This window comes from Manis javanica, chromosome 4 (genome assembly GCF_040802235.1).
Source record: "Manis javanica isolate MJ-LG chromosome 4, MJ_LKY, whole genome shotgun sequence".
NCBI classification, from domain to species: domain Eukaryota; kingdom Metazoa; phylum Chordata; class Mammalia; order Pholidota; family Manidae; genus Manis; species Manis javanica.
The window spans coordinates 157,856,824-157,878,326 of record NC_133159.1 but is presented as its reverse complement, the minus strand read 5'-3'; the positions used below and the strand labels follow the sequence as shown (position 1 = coordinate 157,878,326).

Genomic DNA, 21,503 nt, shown 5'->3' with positions numbered 1-21,503 from the left:
ATCTCACCAACAATGCCAGGGATTCATCTCTGTCTCAATAAAAATAGAAGAGATACAGAACTGAGGGGGGGAAAACAGTGCTCTAGAAATATGTTCAGTGTCATCAAGACCTGCCCTCTGCGGCTGACTCCCTCTCTTACTAGGGAAAGCTGAGCAGCAACCAGTCAAATGGCCAGCCAACGAGGAGGTACTTTCCGTGGAGCCCTGCTCTCCTCAGGCAGCCCTCTGCTGCTTTCACAACTCCCTGCAACCCCAGGCCTTGCTGCTCTTCAGGTTTGGCAAGTATATGGAATAACAAGTGCCTTGCAGGAAAAATGACATTCCCACCACCCTCAAGTCTACCACAGCATATCCAATAAGCACTGACTGAGAGCAATAGCTCTAGTGGCTGAGTCTGTGTAGTTTTAAGACACCACCAGCATAAAGTCAATTTCCTTAGCAATGCTATCCACATTCAAACATGATCTAGTGTGGTGTCTGCCTCTCTGAAAGCCACTTTCCCAGCCCAATGCAGGAATTCTCTAGCAAAACCCATGTGCTTATCATGAGTGCTTATCCTTGTTTTCCTGTCACTGATCCATCTGTCTGGAAAGGGAAAAGGATCCACAAACCTTTAACTCGCCATTTTGTCAATGCATCAAAGACAAAATCTGTTCTTTGACTTTTACTTTCTTCTCACACAGGAGGTCAGTTACCCTCCTTGCTGTTAGTTGTGAACTTCCTGGTGGAGAATGAGCATGCAGGGACTCTGGGGATACCTGTGAAACTTAACACTTGATGTGAATTCTAGTCCTCATTTGTCTAGAACTCTGGACGTTGTTTGCATGAATTAGTTGAGAAGGAATCTAGCGTGCAAGTAGTCTCTGGAGGAGGAGCGAGAGCGGGGCCTTGCTAAAGGTGTGTGTGCAAAATCAGTTGGCTAGAAACCCGTCTTCCTTTTGGGCACACAATACCAGGAAAGTCTTAGAGCTGGTGGTTCTTTTCTAGTTGAACTACAGAATGGAATTAGGTAGCACAGTACTTGTTAATTCCAGACACTATTTCAACCAAGGAAATAAAACCTAGTTCACACTTGGGGAGGTAGAGAAATGACCAAAGGGAATTGGTGCTCTGCCTTCTTAATAATTTAATTAGGCCGACCTCAGTGGTCTGGTCTTAAGCCATCCAATCCTCAGCTAGTGGCTGAAGCAGTCATTGAAACAATGGGCCCATGTCTCAGAGCCTGGCCCCAAACTTGCCCAGTCTGACCTGAGGCTATGTAAACAGGGCAGGATTGGTCAAAGTCAACTAGGATTTTAAAACCCATGTGGGGTAAAAACAGCTTTAGCACTGTAACAAACCACCATGCAAACCCAGGTGACAACACAGACCCAGACTTGCTGTTGAATATTTTAACACAAGCTCCTTAATACAAAAACTATAGAAATGAATTGTCAGCATGTATTGTAAATCTAAATGTTTCAGCCCTCAGAGTTCTGCCACAAAAAAAACAAAAAAACTTCAGCATAGACTGGTTGTTCTACTTGCCCCAACAGAGCAGGGCCAACCAGTTATGCTTTTCATACCAGCACAGGATGGTTTTATTGGCTTTCAATATTCAGCAGTTTATTCAGTGGGAAGCTCCCAATGTGAAGGTCAATTAAAAGTCATTCACATAAGAGAGATGAGTAGCTGAATACACTGGCTAGGAAAGCAGTAACTTGGAGAAAACCTCAGTGCTGCTGGGCAGTCGAACCAAGGATATCTGCAGGTCAGACTGATGGTTGTCTGGGTATCTTAAGCTCCTCTATCTTCCTTTGGCCACACATTGGAACATCAGGCTGCCTCAACCTGATTGCTTTCCTAGTGCTAAAAGGCAAGGCAAAATGAAGACTCCTTCCCTTACGAAGCTGAATGCTGGCCTGGTAGTAACATTTGCATTTCAAATTTTTGAGAAGGGAAAACACTGAGCCTGGACTTACAGTCCAATCAGCTCTGTTTTTAGATGGAAACATCCTCATGAGAAGATTCGACTTATATATCAGCTTAATATTGGTATTAAGATACTGTGTAGGGTTAATTTGATCTCAGAACCCAGCTCCATACATTAATCAGGATATGGAGCCATTGTAGACAATTTATATTTCAGAGTTCCAGTTTCACCAAATTATTTTGGAGTGGCAATTTCCTCTATCATTTTCCCTTTCTCTACAAAGGAAATAATTACAACAGATTTCCAATACTACGAGGCCATAGACCATAAAGATGTGCTGAGCACCAAATGGCCATGGGTTAAAATAAAATTGAGCCAAGTTTGAATGAGGTCTGGAATATAAGATAATCTGAAAAAAATGCTTAAAAGCTCAACTATTGAAAATTATTTAAAATTGATAGTCTTCACCAAGAGTCGCTGTGGTTTCCTGCTTCAGTAGTGCTAGAACAGAAGAAGCTGGAGCTCTTCCCTGACCCTGCTGGCGGCTGCTCAGAGCCTGCCCAACCTTCCAGCACCTCCTCACAGCACCCACGGGCTACTTCAAGGCCTGGCCTCTGCCTCTCAGCTGCCAGCCATGGTGACCACGGGCCCCTCACAGGTGTGTCAGAACTTCCACGGGGACTAGGAGGCTGCCATCAGCCTGGAGCTTTCCACCTTGTCTACCAGTCCATGTCCTACTACTTTGACGATAATGATATGGCTTTGAAGAACTTTGCCACATATTCTTCACAGGAGAGGGAACACACCGAGAAACTGATAAAGCTGCAGAACGAGCGAGATGGTCAAATGTTTGTTCCTTCAGGGTGTCAAGAAACCAGAACGTGAGAACTGGGAGAATGGGCTAAACGCAATGGAGTGTGTTACACTTGGAAAAAAGTGCTAATCAGTCATGACTGGAACTGCATAAACTGGCCAGACAAAAATGACCCTCATTTGTGTGACTTGAGACTTATTACCTGAATGAGCAGGTAAAATCCATCAAAGAACTGGGTGACGACGCAGTCAACTTGCACAAGAGGGGGGCACCTGAATCTCGCATGGCAGAGTCTGACAGGCACACCCTGGGAGAGTGACAACTCAGAGCGAAATAAATTTGGTACCCCAACCCACCCCTTGAAAAAACTGATAGACAAAACTTTCAAAAGACACTGAAAAGCTTGTTATTCCTGAGCCCTGTCATTTGATAGAATGCTGCTGTCATCATACTGTCCACTTACTGCACTAATTTGAAACTCAACTGAAGATAGGAAAGGAGCAAGGTACTTTTCAACGGGTTCTGCCAGTGTAGGGACATTTCATATGCTGCTGTCACTATATTAATATTAATAAGCTCTCCTTTTTTTGGTAATAGTAGCCAAGGCAATAACCTCTCTCTTCAACTCCTGGCCTAGGTCTATGATGATGTAGTTCCACTGAAGCCATCCAACACATATGTGTTTGCACTGCTTGAAGAAATGCCCGCCACATACTTCCTGAAGCAGACTTAAGATTTGTTGTGCCTATGCGTGTTTTTTATTTCTAACATTTCTGCATGCATTTGTAGTTTCAACAACTACTTGAGGAAAACTCTTAAACCTTGAATCTAGAAATGTTATAATTGGCTTTTAAAGGTAACAAAAATCGTGCATCTCCCTCCACAGCTTCATTGCATACATTAACAATTTGTGTCTACCCTGGGGAAGAATGGTATAGTTTTGTTAAAGAATGCCAGAAATGACAGTGAAGAAGGTTCCAAAGATAAGACTAAAGCTGAATAGTAGCCCATCCTGGACATATACCAAGGCTGAAGACTAATTTCAGTGCATCAAAGATGCAGAAATAAGAACGCCTGCCCATCCCACCCTGGCTCTCTTAACCAGTACTGACTGCTCTGCTGGTGCCAACTACAAGGACACACCTCTGCACAGAAAGGCCACTCCAGCTCCACTTTACTTAGGTCTCATGGGATTCCTAGGAGGCTTTTTGATAAAAGCATCTACATATCAGTTTATTTGGAACAAATGCTTTGTGTTATAGAACTGAACTGTTACACAGACTTGATCTCAGTAGAAATCCCATTTTCCTTTTTAATAACAAGTGTCCAGTCCCATTTTGACTCTAGAATTGTAGGTAGAGAACAAGGTTAAGAAAATGGGTGACATTTTAATCCAGTAATCAAACATGGGGCGAATTCCAGAAAACTGTAGAGAAGCTGACTTTAGCTAAGGGCACACTAATCTATGGAACACATGAGCCAGCATCTAAACCTATCTCAAAAATCCATGTTTCCAAACATATCGTAGCTTTGTAGTGCTATCAGGTCAGTGATAAACTTTCAGCAATCTGAACAGACATGATGTGACAATATACAATGTCTGCAACAATTATGTATGTTCAGTAAATACTTGCCAACTTAATACAGTAAGACCACTCACAGCCACGTCACCAAGTTTCCAAGCCTCCTATAATGTTCAAGAAATAAAACCATCCACATGTGGAAGTTCCCAACAGGCTGAATATGTAACAATGAAAGATATGGAGGATTAGTGGCAAGACTTAATCAAGACAGCAATCAAAGATTACAAATCTATAGTTTTATTAAGACAAAAACTGACACTGTGGTATGAAGTTTACATTTAAAGTTTTCACAGAAACCTAACACGTGCCTAAAGAGATTTTACAATGGCTTTCTAGATGCAAGTCTACACTATGTCAAAAACTGATGGATCTCGTGATTCAAGACAGCATTTTGTGTATTAGTTAATGCTTAGGATTAAAAAAATTTTTGTTTAATGTTTTAAAGTGAACCACTGGCCCAGTATGAAAGTTTAATCTCCTGAGACCAGGGCTTTTGAAGTCATTCAACTCGATGTGATTCAATGAACTTGTGCTGTCAGTGACTGAACCCTGACACCAATGGTTTCAGAGTCCAAAGTTCGGAGAGGCTCCAAGAGTTTTCCTCCCTAAGAGCATGGCCCTTGTCTTTCTCTACTCCTACTTCCTCCCACCCTCTTCCCTTCCCTAAACACCTCAGCCAATGGCTTCAATGGGCAAGCTGATTATTAACTTTATAATTGGAAAAGAAAGGGTCTTTTATCAATTTCAAGAATTAGCACCTCTACGCCAGGACAATGTGCCTGTGTATATGCTCCAATAAAAGACTTGTCCTCCTCAACCAGTTTCCATCCCCAAAATGGCAGCTTTGGTAACTTATTACTGGCTTAGTCCTTTGCTGGGAATAGCTTTAAGCTCAGGCAGGGCACACCTTGGCTTGTAAGTCTGAGGCATTCACAGCTTTTAAACAGTCTCTCGCAGTCCTCACTTAGGTTGCCAATGACATTTTTTGTGAAAAATATGCTGGCCATAGAACCGAACCATCATTGGTTGTTCTTTCCATTGTTTCAACCATTTCCCTAGTCAGGCCCCAAATTTTAAGAAAAATGATCCTACCCATCTCCCTTCCTTCCCATCCCACCCTTCCCACCCCAATAATATATCAGTAATAGCCAAAAACTACACACATGCTACGCTGTAAAAATGCAGAGTGAACACTATTGGGAAGAAGGCTGTGGGTTGTGGAGATGCTCTTTGAAGATCTACAGTATTTTTTGCTCTCCCACATACCCATTCTGCAAGTTTGTCCTTCATAGAAGGCCCTTTGCTTTCCCAGCAAAGTGCAGAATGGGTTGCCTTGAAACACTTGTCCTCCTTCCCCTCCACTGGGATGGGTGTGCAAACCATATAGCACAGAAAGGCTTTAAAGCACTTGAGCTGCTGTAGGGCACAGAAACTATACTGGCTCTTCAAAGGACATCTTCTCAAGCCACCTCTATGGTGTCAAGACAAGTAGAACTTCTTCCCTCCCCACTTGAAACCCACAGTCAAGATGTGACAGGGGCTGGTACTCAGAAAGTTAATTCTTGTCATCTTTTTTGTCATCATCCTCTGACGGGTAGGAATGCCACGTCAGCCTTTCCTCATAGAAGGATATGACAACCTGTGGGCACTTGACATTGGCTTCCTTGGCAGGGACCAGGTCAGCCTCATCAGAGTTTTTCCTGCAGAACAAAAGCACAGACACACTTTAAGTCCAGATGCTGGTGGTCTTCTAACTTATATCACCCCAGGGACAGGGCTTTAAAAATATTAACTCCAGAAGAGGCTAGGGAAGGGTGACAATGTGGCCCAAGCATCATTTACTGACAGCTTTTAGTCAAGTGACACCCTCAGAGATTGTCTCCTATTGAAAATGCCCTCTGGGTATCCATCAAAAGCTAGGTCACCTAATTCAACCTATCATAGCTGAACCTCTGGAAAAGGCTAGGCAAAGCATAACTCTCAGATTCTGTGGGCAGAATAGAGTCTACCACACTCTTCCAAAAGCCGTATCACAGCTGCTAAGGGCCCATGCAGAGATCTTGGCTTTCTAACAGGATTTAATACCATTTGGATAATAAGACTCAATACTAATCTGGCAATGGCCTGAGCCCATGCAGGTGGACACGTTCTTGTGATTCATAATTATACTGTTTAACAATACCAACTGCCATGCTCACACAGATATTCCACAACTCCCATCTGAAAGGGGCTTCAACACTGGGAGGCAGAAAGGGACCGTTACATAACTCTCTGTATTTTTGATTTTTGAAATGTTTTCAAAATTTGAAAATCACATACATATTACAAGGAACTTAGGAGTAAGCCCCCTATCTTCAGGTCACTGGGAATGTCCTGCATGGAAATAGTGGCACAGGCTAGGCAGCAGAGACAGATGATGGGACCTCTCATAAGGCACCACCCAAGACTTCCAGAATCCCAGCAACAGGCAAACCGAAGTCACAGCCCCATGGAACCACAGAAGAGTACACTGGTAAGATATGTTGTGAACAACAGACTCGAGTGGGAGGGAAGAGTAGTATAAATTAGGGGGGCCTAAAGCAGGCTGCCCCTTGTTGACAATTCAACATCCTCTGAGGTAAATTCAGTCATTGTGAAAACATTGTACAGAAAAATATTTGCTATTTTTGGAAATGAACCACTTTCCACTCTCTAGGAAAATCACTTTAAAATGAGCTTGGTTTTATAAAGAACTTCCAATTGTATCTTAACATTACATTCAGCTATAATCTTTACATACAGCATAGAGTCAAACAAAGTGTAATCTTAAACAATATGGAGATACTACTCTAACTCAGACTGGTCACATGCAGAAAAAGTGCATTTTAGTTGGAATGAATAACTCCTGGTATCATTCTTTCCCCCCATATGCAGCACCTTAAAAATTTAACTTTTCTCCTACAGGCTAGCAATAAATTAGCTACAAGGAGGTCAGATTCACTAAACACTTAGGAAATGTGTAGAAGAAAATAAGGATTTAGCTAGTTGTGACACAGGATTTCAGTGGTGAAAAGTTGTGGCCTCTCTGGCCATCTTCTAAAGGAGAGGAATCAGTACAGATTATGAATTTCAGAGAAAGTTCTAGACTAGCAGAAGGATGAAGCCCCTAGAATGCTGCCTTTATTGGCAAAGGCTTAAATTATTCACTCCTAATTTATATTTTAAGGACAATGATTGAGATCCATTATGGGGGGGGGGGGAAGTATAAGCATTTCAATAAGCAAGAAAAAAGGAAAAAAGCTTTCTCTTTAGACAGAGTAGGGAAATTAGAGAATTTTGGGTTATTAAAGTTCTTAAGATTCTCAAGACAACTGCTTTCATTAAGCTGTTTTGTGGAGTACTACTACTACTATTTATACTTACAATGGAAAAAAGTAGGCTTACTCTAAGCTCATTATAGTAAAGGGCCCTTGCTGACCCCTGCTGGATGACCCTGGAATTGAAGAATCTGCACAAATTGCAAAGGATCTAATCAAGGACAAAGAAGAGCTACAGAAATTCTTTCCTAATCCTGAGAAGGTAACAGAATTTCTGATGCTGGGGCCAGCCCGATCTTTATTAAGGAGGTGGCAGAAGGGGAGGGTGGTTCGATCACATTTCATACTTCCCCCCCTTCATTTACAGAAGTGAAATGTGATTCCTCCCCATACCCTCTCCACTCTAGATTTTCTCCAACCTCCTAAAAAAACGGGCAAAGATCTCTGAGAATCCTAAGGGCCCCTACCTGTAACTCATGGGTCCAGGTTGGCAGTCAGGCCGAGGGTCACTATCGAAGGGCTATGCCATCTTAAAGATTTCACACCTGGGCGACTGGTCCAGCTCTTTCCCTCTGGCATGGAACAGATGGGGAGAAGAAAAAAAACAACCACACAGAGCTACTGGCAGACTCACCATTTCATCAGGAACATGAGTTCTCCACTGGAGTCTGTAGCTCCAATAATCCTCTCCGGCTCCAAACCCCGGGCAAAGCCTCGTGGTTTTTCTGACTGTAAAAACAAGATGGACGGAATGATTTTAACTGTATGGGACTGTTACCCAGACTGAATTGTCCCTCCGATTAATGTAATCAAAAACTCTTTTGCCAATATTTCACTAATACCTTGCCTCCAAGTCATAGGCCTTTTAGAATTCTTCTGAGTGGTTATTCCATCAAGGTCTGAAGTGCTTGAGGTTTTCCCACACATGAAAAGGGACACACATCAAGCAAAATAATGTTCACAACTGTTTCTTCAACCTCAAAAGAATGTACTAAGGAGCCCCACCTCAAATCTGTAATGATCACCAACACCAAAAATTCTCACTTGCAGGTATTGTTCCTGAACCTCGAGTAAGAGTAGATTATGCGGCTTCATGAGTGAGCCCCCAAACATTTTGTAAGCATTAGACTTTCCAAGATTCCAGAAGGATTGAGAGATAGCTGTGAGGTCCAAGAAGCAGAGGAAACCAAAGAGCTTACATTACCTGGCTTTGGCTTCTTCGGCAGCAGTGTGAGTTGAGCTAGTACAAATTCTTACTTACCTCTTCTTTCTTCTTCTTTGGTTTGCTCTCCTCTCCCTTATCTTCAGAATCCGAGTCAGCTTTGCGCTTGCCTCCCTCTGACTTATCTGTCTCATGTGCTGTTTTCTGGGACTGTAAAAACTCAGCAATGAGGTCAGGGCAGTCCAGGTTCTCTTCTGGCTCCCACGTGTTGTCCTCACTGAAACCAGAGGGCACAGTGAATCACACTTTTCACTCAAAGTTAGCATCCTCATACTAAGGAGGCACACAGAAGAGCAAGCACTGGTATTCTTTGAAAAGAGGAGTTAATGATAATGAGGAACTAGATTGGTCTAAGACCAAGAACTTGGCAAAGCTGAAACTGACTGAGGGGCAGTGGGGAGCTTTATACAAATTAAAAGCTCAGAAACTTGCCTCCTTCAAAGGAAGATTACTTTCTCTTTGCAAACTTGGATCAGTCTAAGGCCACACATACAACTACTCCTCAGAAATCACTGCCTTGCATTATAGCAATTTGTACATGCACATCGTTTTCCTAATTAAGACTATAAGCCATGAAGGCCAGGCCTGAGTCACAGTGTACCATCAGAGCACTTTAGGCCCTGTACATTACCAAACTCCTGAGAAACAGTGACTAAGTGAATTGATTTATCTGCACCAGTGAGACTTACTCTGAGAATCCCTTCCACTTAAGGAGGTATTCCACTTTGCCCTTTACCACTCGGCGGTCGAGAACTTTTTCCACCACATATTCCTCTTCCTCCTCCTCTAGCACTTCCTCCACTTTCTTCTTGTTTTGTTTTTTCCCCATAGTGCCCGCCAGCTTTCTGGTATAAAGGGTGACGCTGCTAAAATGATAAAGAAAATAAAAAGGACATCAGGGCACACACTTCTTGGTTAGGTAACAACCAGGGACATCACAGATGACCTTATAATAGTGTGTGCTGTTTATATTAAATGTTATGCCTATTCATCTTCAATACACAATAAAGTTTTCTGATATGTTCAGCTATAAAGTTAGTTTATAAAACAGCCCAATAATCTCACAGCAAAATGTCTTTATTCTGGCATATCCAAACTTTTATATTTATTCTAAGTTAAAGAAGTTCCTACTACCCCTTTCACTATAAAGAATAGTATCTAAGATATTTTAAATTGAAAGAAAAGCAACCCTCCTAAAAATAAGTGTATACATCAAACTTACATACATATGACCCTGGACAGGGTCTTATGTCTCTCCTATTCTCTGAATGCTTCCCATTTCACCACAGTACTGGATTTGAATATATATTTACGGTTGGAAATAGCTTGTCCTATTTATTAAACATCTAGGTTAATTTTATCTTTTATACATTAATATACAATCTTTCTTCTGCATTGTTAAAACACCCTCTCTTTTAAGTCCCCTTTATGTTCTTTATGTAGTCTTTTTTGAATGACGCCACCAACTTACAATTTCTAAGTTCTTGTTAACGTCTTATTCAACTTAGTTTATTTCTAAGGCTGAGAACGACTCATAAAAATGACACAATGACCATGAAATTCTCTAACCTGGGGTACTGCAATGATTTGGAAAATAAGTGGAAAAAAGGTAATTATCACAGATACTAGAATCTGAGTTTATTCTTTAGTAAAATACATCATCGGGCTGGGCAATCGCTAAGGTTTTTCCAATGCTCAAATTCTAGTCTGCTATAAATCCATTTTCTTCAGTTCTTCACCCAAATCTGAGTGCTGGTTAGGCTTAAAGCCTTAGGATTACCAATTTGCGTCAGTAGGTGGCACCGTAAGATATCAATATAACAAAAACTGATCGACAAAACTGGCCAAAATACACAAATTGATGGATCACAATTGTCCAGAATTAGCTACAAAGAATTGACAGTATATCAGATGATTCAAGACAAGAAAGTAGTTACTACACTTGAATTTAAGACAATGTTGATTTGGGGTTAAACAGGTTGTTCTAGCATCCTTGGAAAAAGGAGTGTTACTAGCCTAAAGAGAAAACTCTTTAAGTATTTTTAAACAGGTATGTAGAGATACAACACATTTTAGAAAGAGTCCATCTATAGACTACACAAAGTATAATAAACTTTTCATAAAGTCCAGCTCATCATTATGAGCCACCTGTATTATCTACAGATGCTTAGGTCTACACTCCAGATAGTCCCATGTCTGCATATGTGAGCAATGCTGACGTACTAATATAACAAACATTTTTTGTCTAGAAATTTCTAGGCATTGCTGGACACTGGAGGTTGAAGAGAGGTAAGAAATGGTCCCTGCCTTCTTGAAACCTGATGTCTGATAAGAAAAAAGTAGACTCCTCTTCCCACTAAGGGTATGCTGAACTTTTGGTGAGTGGCAAAAAAAAAGTTTTCTGGGGTGTTCTTAGTGTGGCCCAAGGAAACAGCCAAGGCCCTTGGTCCACACAGTTCAGAACGTATTATCTGTGCCAAAATACTCCTCTTCTCCATTTATACACTGAAGTCTGCTTTGCTTTACTTCCCTCCTCAACCCCTGTCTTTCAGAGAAAGTGCCACATGAGTCTTCCTTTCCTTCCATTACAGAACAGACTCATCACTGGACTGAATGTAATCCTTGACTAATTCTCAGCTAGCTTCATTATGCATTTTATTCAGAGGCTGTGCTTCTTCCTGGACGGAGATGTTTCCAGGTTTTCAGAATTCTGATTGCCACATGAGCTGTTTTTTTAATGAGAAAAGAAGTATCTAAATTTCCTTTTGGAAAAATGCAGTGGTGTTTTTCTCCCAAGAACAAGTGCTGCTTCTTGTTTGCTTCCCTGAAGGACTATGCAAGATTCATGATGGCCTTTGGTTAAAATGCAGAGAAAAACTGACAGTCATCTTTAGACAGCAAAGACTACTACAATTCCCTACATTAATTCGGACTTGGAAAGTGGAAGATATTCAATAGACAGAAGGGAAACCAAAAACAGTAACTGTTTGCAAACAATCTCCCTTCCAAGTAATTAAATTTAAGAAAGGAAAGGCATTCTATCACTATGGCTTCAGAATTCAGAGCTATTTAAGGCTCCGTGTTATCTACATTAATAGCTGTATTTGTCTTAAATTCACAAAAAGAAACAGCATTGAATACTGCCCATAAGATCCTGCTACTTTGAACCAAAGTGTCAGGACAGCCTCTGGTTTATTATCTTTGGCTACTGTAGGCCTCTCTCTCCTTTTCATTAGCATGGCTCCAAGGATGAAGAGTCTTGTAATGGTGTAAGAATGTAAGCCTTTACTTGGGGTTGATTAATGATTGTGCATTGAGTCCCCTATACAGAATTTTATTCTTGTTAACAACCATATGATCAATAAATATGAGAGATGCCCTCTCAAAAAAAAAAAAAGAATATAAGCCTTTAGGTTGGGTAAGGAAAACCTCCCCAATGGGAAAACCTGCAGTAAGACCTCTTGATTTTCATCTTTACTCACTTAACTCATTGAACTAAGAGCAACCCAAGTAAGTGAAGAATGTAGGAAACAGACTCCTGCTGCTCTCTGAGCTTTTAAAACTGGCTCATCCTAGCATCTACCTCCAGATACTGGATTATTTATATTGGAGATTCTCAGCCAAGCTTCCCATTATGAGTTTTTCCTTATTTATAGGTAGTTTTCTAGGGTCCCAAGTAAACTGCCTGTCAAAATTAGTAGAGAAGTGGATTAAATACACAACCCACTCCTTTCTATAGATACTATAGGAGGGGCCAAGAGCCTCCTGGCAACACGGCAATTATTCTCACAGTTTCCAAATAGATTATTTCAACAGAAACCCCCACTCCCCAAATACAGCAGTCTCCAAACACCAGCAGGGACTTCTGGAAGGTGGGCTCTCAACTGGAATTGCTTGGCAAGGAAATTTCAAAGTAACTCCTATCAGTGTAGCAGCACAACGGAAAAGAAAAATGCCTTTGGTGAACACTATTGCCACTTCCTTTAAGCATCCTGGCAACCAAACTGTGGTATTAGAAGTGTCATAATCATTGAACAAAGGGCCCAAGATATGATCGAATATCACAAGAGATAAACACAAGGGTAAAGAGTTCTAGATTAATTCAAAAGTCTTAATCTTTGGACAAGTCTTCTTAAGGCTTATCACAATGCTGCAGAAAAAAAACTATTTAATTAAGCTGCTATAACTTTTCTCTAAGTATTTACTGGGTATGCTACATTTTAAGATGCCTAAAAAAAAATAACATTTTACATTTGTATTGCACTTTACAATTTACAAAGTGCTACCACTTTAATCTGAACCTGTAAACCACCTTGTGAAACAAGCCATTCAGATGTTATCGACACCTATTTAACAGTATAGATTTACAGGAACTACATCACCTAAGGTCACACAATTAACAAAGAAAAGAGCACGGCCCTTTAGTAAGGACAAGCTGGTAAGAGCGCTGCTGCACACACAGAATTAGGAGCCGGCTACAGACCTACAGGGAGACTTCCCTCCAGCCTGTACAAGAAAAGGACAGAGAGGTCTCTTGAGGCAGATCCTCCCTACTGTTTGTCATCAGTAAGTAAGGAAGTGACTGATAATGATTTTCTTTCAGAAAAGACCTTGGAAGGTATGGCTGCTAAAAAACCAATGATTTTTAATTGGTTACCAGAACATGGTTCTGGTAATTAAATAAATTAGCAGGCAGCACCAAAGCTTGGTTTTTAGTGGCCCGGCAGTCCTGAGTCTTTTAAATTGACAAGTGCTAGATGGTACAGAATTTCTGAAGTTAAACACCTAGCAAGTAAAGCTGGAGAACCACTGAGAAAATGCCAATCTTAAGAAACCAGAATTCACTTATAGTGTCTCAATGAATTTAGGAGTGGCGTAAATGTGAAGCCAGTCATGAACTCATAGGACACTGCTGCCAAACTCATGAACATTTTTCTCTTTTAAGAGAAAAGAAAACCCCTGCTGCGATTCTCCTCACACACACTCCATTCCTGTAGTTTAGGTGGTAGAAAATGAAAAGGAGGAACAATGATACTTAAAGACAGGAGGCAATGAAGTATCAGATACAAGACTAGGTAGGCATTTTGTTTTGTTTTTAGGCATTGAGTAGTTGGTACAGCAAAAGCTTCCAATGTGGGCCTTCTCCTGGTCATCATACACAAATTATAAATGGTCACCCAGAAACTCCCATACTGATTTCTTGCAAGCTTGAAAAATCCAACTGTAGATGTAAGGACAAGGAAACATCTACAGACCTCTGAAAACAAACCAGTAGGGCTTTTAGCCAAATGTTAAGGCAAAGCACTTAAAATGTTGGTTTGGTAAGGTGACCATCTTTACTAAGAAAGAATTCACAGGAAAGTAGACCTTGAGAACTTTCACTTATATGAAAATGAGAATCACTTACTGAGTTTACAAATACAGATGCCATATCCAATGAATCAGAAAGTAGGATATATTATTCCTAAAACATGTTTTGCATTTTTAATTGTAATTTAATATACGTGTTCACATTAATAATACAGGAAATCAAAGTTTCCTGGCACCAAACATATCAAAGCCTGTTTCTGTTCTATATATATAAACACAGTTATACATATGTGAAAACAGATACAGTTCTACAACTTGCCTTTTTATATAATGAATCTTTTATATAATGAACATTTTTCCATAAAGATTAACAGTTGCATAGTATTTCATATTGTACATACACACCATACCCTAACCATTCACCTAGAGATGAAAACTTGGATTGTTTCCAGTTTTTGATTATCACAAACAATATTGCTTTGACCATGGCATCTACATCTTTAAAAGCTCCCCAGGTGATCTGATGCACATTCTGGGATTAAAGCCATTGCTTTAAGAGGACTGGCAGAAACTACATTCCTCAAGTCAAATTATACACATCATAGCAGACATAAATCAATTCTTACAGTTAGTGAAAAGACAGGTGAACATTTTATTTTCTTCATAAAATTTAGAGTAAGGCTGTAGCAATAAGTAAAACTGATGTTCTTGAAAACAAAACCCACTCTATATCACATTCAATATCATTCAATCTAGACCTTTTCTGCATTAGCAATGAAATTCAAAGAGCACTGCCTAAAGGATCCTCATAGTTCCTTTCACCAGGAGAGCTAGTCTGAGTACCAGAAACATATCTTTCCCATCTATTCAAAACAACTTCATGCCTATAGGCAGTTATATATATATATTTACTGCATAACTCAGTTTCCTCATTGGTAAAAGAGGTGTTTAACAACCCTCATGGGATTCCTTTGAGGTAAGCTTTTATGATCTCTGGAATTAATTGCCTATTTATACATTTGCATATAGGCCCTACTTCATTCTATTATTTACTGCTTTAAGCTTAAGAATAGCTCTCTGAAATCCAGTGCATGAAGAATGCAGTGAGGAAATACCACTTTTGTGTCATGTATACAGATGAAAGTCAAGACTAGGTTTTTCAAATCAGCAGGGCAGCTCTAGAACACACTCAAGGACCCAGGTTTGGTTGTTATGAATGAACCAATAATTACAAAACAGAGAAGCCAAGATCTCATTTCATATACTTAAAATGTAGAATTTCTTGTGCTCTTCCTTTTATCTGGCCCAGGCAGGAAAATAAAGTAAGCACAGCTCTTCTAGTAAATGGCAAAAGGAATTATATCTTCCTATGTAGATAGATACAATAGGTGAGAAAAAGAAAGTAAATTCTGGATACAAACAATGGAAAAGTTAAAATAGTTTATTTACAAAAGAATTTTAAGATTTCTGAAGATCTATGTAAATATCAAAAATCAGTTTTGATTATCCATACAGTAAAATTCTGTAACAAACTTCAGAGGTTGGATTTCAGGCTCAGATTTTATGTATTAACTTGTTTGTAGAGCCTATCACTCAATTAAGTAAATGGTCTTTCTGAGAATTCATATAGCTTTTACTGAGTTTAAAACAAAAACATCACAATCATCCTTGATTTCTCTCTACTCATGCTCCATATCCAGCCTCTTAATAAATCCTGTTGATTTTCATTATCTTATCTTTAACTCATACATTTTTCTAGCTCCACTAAACTCATCCTATTCCAAGCCACCATCATCTCTTGCTGCATACTTCCTAACCCAATTCTTTCTCAATACCAGACACTGATTTAAAAATATAGATCGTCTTATCATTACTTGTAAATGAACTGAAGATCACTGCACATAACCTTGCAAAAAGAATCTATCACAAACACCCTGTCCTATGCTCCATTCTTCACTTGACCAATTCCCTTAGCTAAAATGTCACCATCAGAAGCTTCCCTGAAGCCCCAGACTAGGTTCAGGTTACAGTTCCTGTGAACATGCTCCTACAGTATTCATTCATTTAACAATCACCTACCGGACACATCATTATGTGTAAGGTCCCAGAAAAATGGGAATAAAGAGATAGATTGAAAAAAAAAATCCCTAGTCTTTTAAGAGTTTATATTCTAATATGGAGGAATGAGCACGAGTGGCAGTGTGTACATGCATACATGTGCAGAGCACAACACAGACAATAAACAACAAAACTAGTGATAAATGCTATGAAGAAATACCATTAGATTAACTGACATTTAAACAGATAACTGAATGACAGATGAGACACTTGGCAAAAAATCAGAGAAACACACCAAGTTTAGGGAATAACTGATTCAAAGTCCCAAAGTGAGAAGAGCTTGCTTTATCTGAGGAATGGAAATATGGTCAGACAGAAAGAGCTAGACTGAGGATGTGGCAGGCAAGGACCAGATGGTAATTATGGTACAGAAACTCCCTACTCCCTTCCTTCTTTCATCTATCTCCTTTTTCCATTCCTTGTTTTCCTTCCCCCTTTTTTGCCTGTACCTTAGGTTTAACATCTGGTCATTAATGACTATAAAAGTTTACAAATACAGCTCTATTAGCTTTTGATACTATGCATTAAAAAAACAAATCAAATCAATAAGCATTTACTAAGAGTCTAGGTAGACTAGAGGGCAATCAACTCACCCTGATAACTCACAGGGACTCCCCCCTTCAGACCCAGGTAAATGGAGTGTTTAGTCAGGCCAGTGGGATAGTATGCAGACACACAAGACATACATACTTTTGAGGATCCCTTAAAGGTAAATAACACAGCACTAACATTTATCGAATACTTAAAACTTAATGCATATAAAGGCACTTAATTCAAGCCTCATAATTCTATTAAGCCTTTCCACAAATGAGGAAACTAAGGCTTGCTGAAGCAAAGAAAGTATCTCAACAGTACACACAGAACCAGGACTCAAAGGTAGAACCATATGAAAGGTAAACAATGCAAGTTGAAGTTCATTTCAATAAGAGAAAGGACAAGAGTATGTATGAGCAAAAGAAATGTAAGCAGTAATAAGTAGCCAAAAAAGCACTACAGGGGCTTACAGAAAAGCTTCTGAAAAGTTAGGATTGAAGCCAGACTCCAACAGTATTTGAAAAGATGTACTGAAGGAGGGAAACTGGGCCCAAGGAAGTACTGTGAACAAAAGCGATGAGGCATGTCTGAAGTAGATGGTGTGTAAAACCAGTGTGGGTGGGAGCCGACTCAGTAGGAAAGTGGTAGGTTAACTGTTGAAAAATTTTCTACAAGGTCCCCTCCTCCTTAAAACAAAGGCCAAACTCCTCAGCGTAGCATCTAACACCCTTTGATTCCAACCATTCAGTACTCCTCACTCACAAAACCTACATTCTTGTCAAAATACAAGATTATAACCTGAACACTCACTTGCTGCATGTTTTCTCCATGCAAGGCTTTGCTCATTAAAAAGTAGGCTCCTATCTAAGACCAGCACTCAAAACCCTACCCATCTTTCACCACCCAGCTTAAATGCCACTTTTTCCACGAAGTCTACTCAACCTAGCCAAATATTTATCTTCTGCAGCTCCCAAAGCGTTTTGTTTCTATTTTCACTCACACAATTAAAGGTAGGTCTGGGCCCAGGGTAAGGTGTTGAACCCTAATGAATATGGATATCTGACTCAGGGAATAGAAGTCCAAAGCTGTCAGCTTCTTAGGAAATGTTCAGCAAGCTGAATCTGATCTACAAGCCCTAAAAGGAAAACAAAGGAAAAAGTACCTTTGCTTATCAGCATTAGCAACTACATACCAGTCTTCAAAAGGCAGGTGAAGGCATGTGTAGTATACTCAATTTGTAGTTCTCCTGACTCATGTTTCTAAACTGCTTTTACTCTCTTAGCTGTGGCTGTTTGTGAGGCAAATGCTTTCCAGATGTAAAACTTTACTGAGCAGAAAACAAGAACTTCTGCCATATACCCAGCGCACAGCAGTTTCATTTTTAAAGGAATCCCTGCCCTTGAAATCTAGGATCTAGAAACAGAAAGTTGGTGTGTTTGAATATAATTAGGATTTTATCTTAGATTGTATCCAGAAACTTGGCTAACCCCCTCTCAGTATGTTAATGTATATCAAACTATATATATAGCTTTGGGTTGAGAGGTCAAAGGGATCTGCAAATATTAGGACACAGTCATGCCTGAAGCAAATCTTTTAGTTTATGATGAAATAAGAATGAATAGAAAGCTAGACCAGAATTATGACTAAGTTGGAATTAAAAGTAGATATCAAAGCATTCACAGATAACAAAACCTGATTTGACACTAACTTCTCAAATACCATAGTTCTGTCAGGCCCTCAGTATGTTTGTTAGCTATTATTAAAGAGAGAGTCACAGCAAACTAGATAGCCCCCTTTTGGTCTGCAAAACACAAAATTGAAAGTCAGGAAAGATTTAATAACCGTTAAATTCAAATACTGACACGATACGAATTTTGTCCGTATTTGAGTAACTTTTCCAATTAATCTTAAGAAGGCTGCTCAGTTTTTTAATAGACATTGCTATTGGAAAATACTATTTGATTTTACACAAAGGGCAGAAAAGTTTTCAAGATACTTTTAAAACAGAAAATGTTCAAACTATATAACAGCATGCTGTTGAAACCCAGAACCAGGCGCCTCTCCTCATCTTGGCCTAAGGTATTTAAAATTGTCACCTGCACAATCTGCACACCTTTTCTGTATTTGATACCAGGGTGAATATATTAAAAGTTGAGGAAAAGGACAAGCATGCCAAGGGCTTCAGTTTTACTGTGTTCAGTGTCACAGATCAAAGACAGGTAAACTGATTACATAAATGCACATTAATTCACTCTGCTAACAAATGGAATTATCAGAAAGGATCCCAAATACCCTAGCGGTTCATTCAACAATTAGAATGGCCTACTATGTGCCAGACACTTCGATAAACAACCATGGACCCCGACTTATGTGAGTCCATAAACTACATTCTCATTTTATCCCAAAAACTCTTCAGAGAAATAACTTATGAAGTGAAAAGTTACCCAGTCTTATGTAAATCTGTCACACCACCAGAGAGAGCATAAGAAAAAGGGAGATTTTGATGGGTGTACTATGAGATGACAAAAATGCATCAATTCTCTTTTTAAAGTGTGACCTGAAAAACTTTTTCCTAGTCCCTATTGGGCACCAGAAGACACAATGGTAGTGTCTTTCCTTTAGACATATGGTTAGAAAAATATTAGTATCTCATAGTAAAAAATGCTGAGGGGAAGGGTACCTTATTTGGTCTCCTTTAATCAGTAAGCTTGAAGCACCAGGCTACACACTATTTACATTTTTAATGAAAAACAATTTAAGCTACAGCAGCCAATGAAGCTGCTACAGGGAAAATCGTTAATAACTGAAGATCCGCAACTGTTCTAAAGCTTTCTTACGGTTCGACCAGTTCCAAAAAGTTATCCTTCAATCGTATTACTTTCCATATGAATGTCCGTAAGCACAGAGACAGGAACACAGGAACTAATTTCATCACTGTTTTCACACTTCTATTCCTAACTGCTGACAGGATTCTCGACACATTTGAGGACGATACCTTACTCCTGGCCAGAGGTTCTAGTATTAACTGCTTTTTCTAAACTCCACCTTAATTGTATTAAACCAATACATGACTGAATATAACACCAATCCATGAAATACCTTCACCCGAAGCTTTGAAAAATGGGTAAAATACTGCTCACTTTGTATTCAAGTTTTCCAACAAGTAAAGGCTGGCTAAAACACTTAAAAGCCCAAGTAAAAACATCTCAGGAGCTTTTCCTCTCCCAGTTTCCCATATCATCTCACAATCTGTCTCAGTAACTTAACTTAACTCCTTAAATATTAACTCATCTACACATTTCTACAGTGTCACTAACCCTTCGTGACCAGTAACGACCCCAGATAAAAACTTGCGGAACTGATTTTGAATCAAGAAAGAGCCGCACTTGGTCTTTTTAGCTCCCTAAAGGAATCATGGAGGGAATGTAGTAGAAAACCCGGGAAAAGGAAGAAGGCGCGTTCCACACTCTGCACACATTATTTTTACGGGCCTGCCCACTGCGTAAGGACCATCAAGTGAGAGCTGCCAATTTTTCCCTCTTCACACATTACAGAAATACCCTCGGGACCTCCGCCCTACTTATCCTAATAGTTCTTCCCCCTCTAGAGCCAAGCCAGGATAGTAATTGCCCCTCCACTCCTAGATTCCCATTTATTCAACAGTTCTCCCCAAATAGTGTACCTTGGGCTGCCAATAGTACACCGAGTGCTTGGCCCTTGCCGAACAGCGTCAATCTCTGGTTCCGGATACACTGCCCCTCCCTCTCCATCCCTCCCGCGCCCGGCGCCCGACCGCTTGCGCCCGGCGGGAACTCGGCGCGGAAAGCGCGGAACTCGGGCGCGTTACCCGCTTCCTACCTCCACCTTGAGCGCGCGGCCCCTCACCCAGGGCTCCCGCCACCACCGCGCGCCTCCCCCCGCCTCTAGCGGGCCGTTCACCTCAGAGCAGCGCCCAAGAGCCCGAGAGGAATCGGTGCCGCGCTAGTGGCGCGTCGCGTCGGTACCGCCGGGGCACTGGCTCCCAGAAAAGTAACAAGCACGGTGGCGGCGGTCAAGCCCCTCACTGAAGCGGCGTACCGCAGGCCCCGGCCAACGGCCCTCCCCTCTGCCGAACAAAAGAGCCTCGCACTCGGCGCTGCCCGCCGCCCGCACCGCGCAGGCGCGACGACCCTCCGCACGGCACTGTGGGACCTGGAGTCTGTCCAAGACTACAGGAACCGACGTGCTGCGCGCGCCCTACGCCACCGCGCACGGTGTGCGAAGGACTCAAGGAGTTTTGGTTTTTAAAGTAAAGGTGCCCAAGCGACCGTGAAAGCTGCAATCTAGAAAATTAGAACATGTAGTTTTACCAGCGAGCTCCTTGGTGCTTGTTTCCAAAACTCAACCACTTCTGGACAGTAATTCACATTTTCGAAATGTTTTAATCCTAACGGCTTCTCACGAGAGCTTTATCAAATCCCCAATAATGTCTGTAACTCCTCAATTTCCGCCTCTTCAGATATCTGTAAGGCTCCTACTTCTCGGCGTTTAGATTATTTCCCCTTCGAGGTCTTCTCTGACTCCCTAGACTAGGTAAGGTCCCCCGCGCAGGTGTCATCGTGGCATCCTGAATTTCCCCCTTTTCATTGGCTGCGCCCAGGTATAGCTTTAGTGCAAACCCCCTTATCTCCATGAACACTCCTCACCCAGCCACCCAAAAGAAACAAATAGACAG

The 21,503-nt window shown here is 40.7% G+C and overlaps 1 protein-coding gene and 1 pseudogene across 2 annotated transcripts; one reads left to right on the top strand and one right to left on the bottom strand.

Annotated features, from left to right (window-relative positions):
* The first annotated feature begins 2,535 nt into the window (after positions 1-2,535).
* LOC108407841 (ferritin heavy chain pseudogene) lies at positions 2,536-3,080 on the top strand (annotated as a pseudogene).
* A 1,446-nt stretch (positions 3,081-4,526) lies between these two features.
* Positions 4,527-20,957, bottom strand: CBX1 (chromobox 1). Of its 2 annotated transcripts, none has more exons than XM_017677448.3 (5): positions 20,729-20,957; positions 9,517-9,693; positions 8,867-9,044; positions 8,240-8,334; positions 4,527-6,009 (listed from the first exon to the last, which is right to left on the bottom strand). In XM_017677448.3, exons 2-5 carry the CDS (start codon positions 9,654-9,656, stop codon positions 5,865-5,867), a joined length of 558 nt encoding a protein of 185 aa, XP_017532937.1. In that variant the 5' UTR covers positions 9,657-9,693; positions 20,729-20,957; the 3' UTR covers positions 4,527-5,864. The 2 variants fall into 2 exon arrangements, with proteins under 2 accessions (XP_017532937.1, XP_073091597.1); XM_073235496.1 differs by lacking the exon at positions 20,729-20,957 and adding an exon at positions 20,648-20,666.
* Positions 20,958-21,503: the final 546 nt, after the last annotated feature.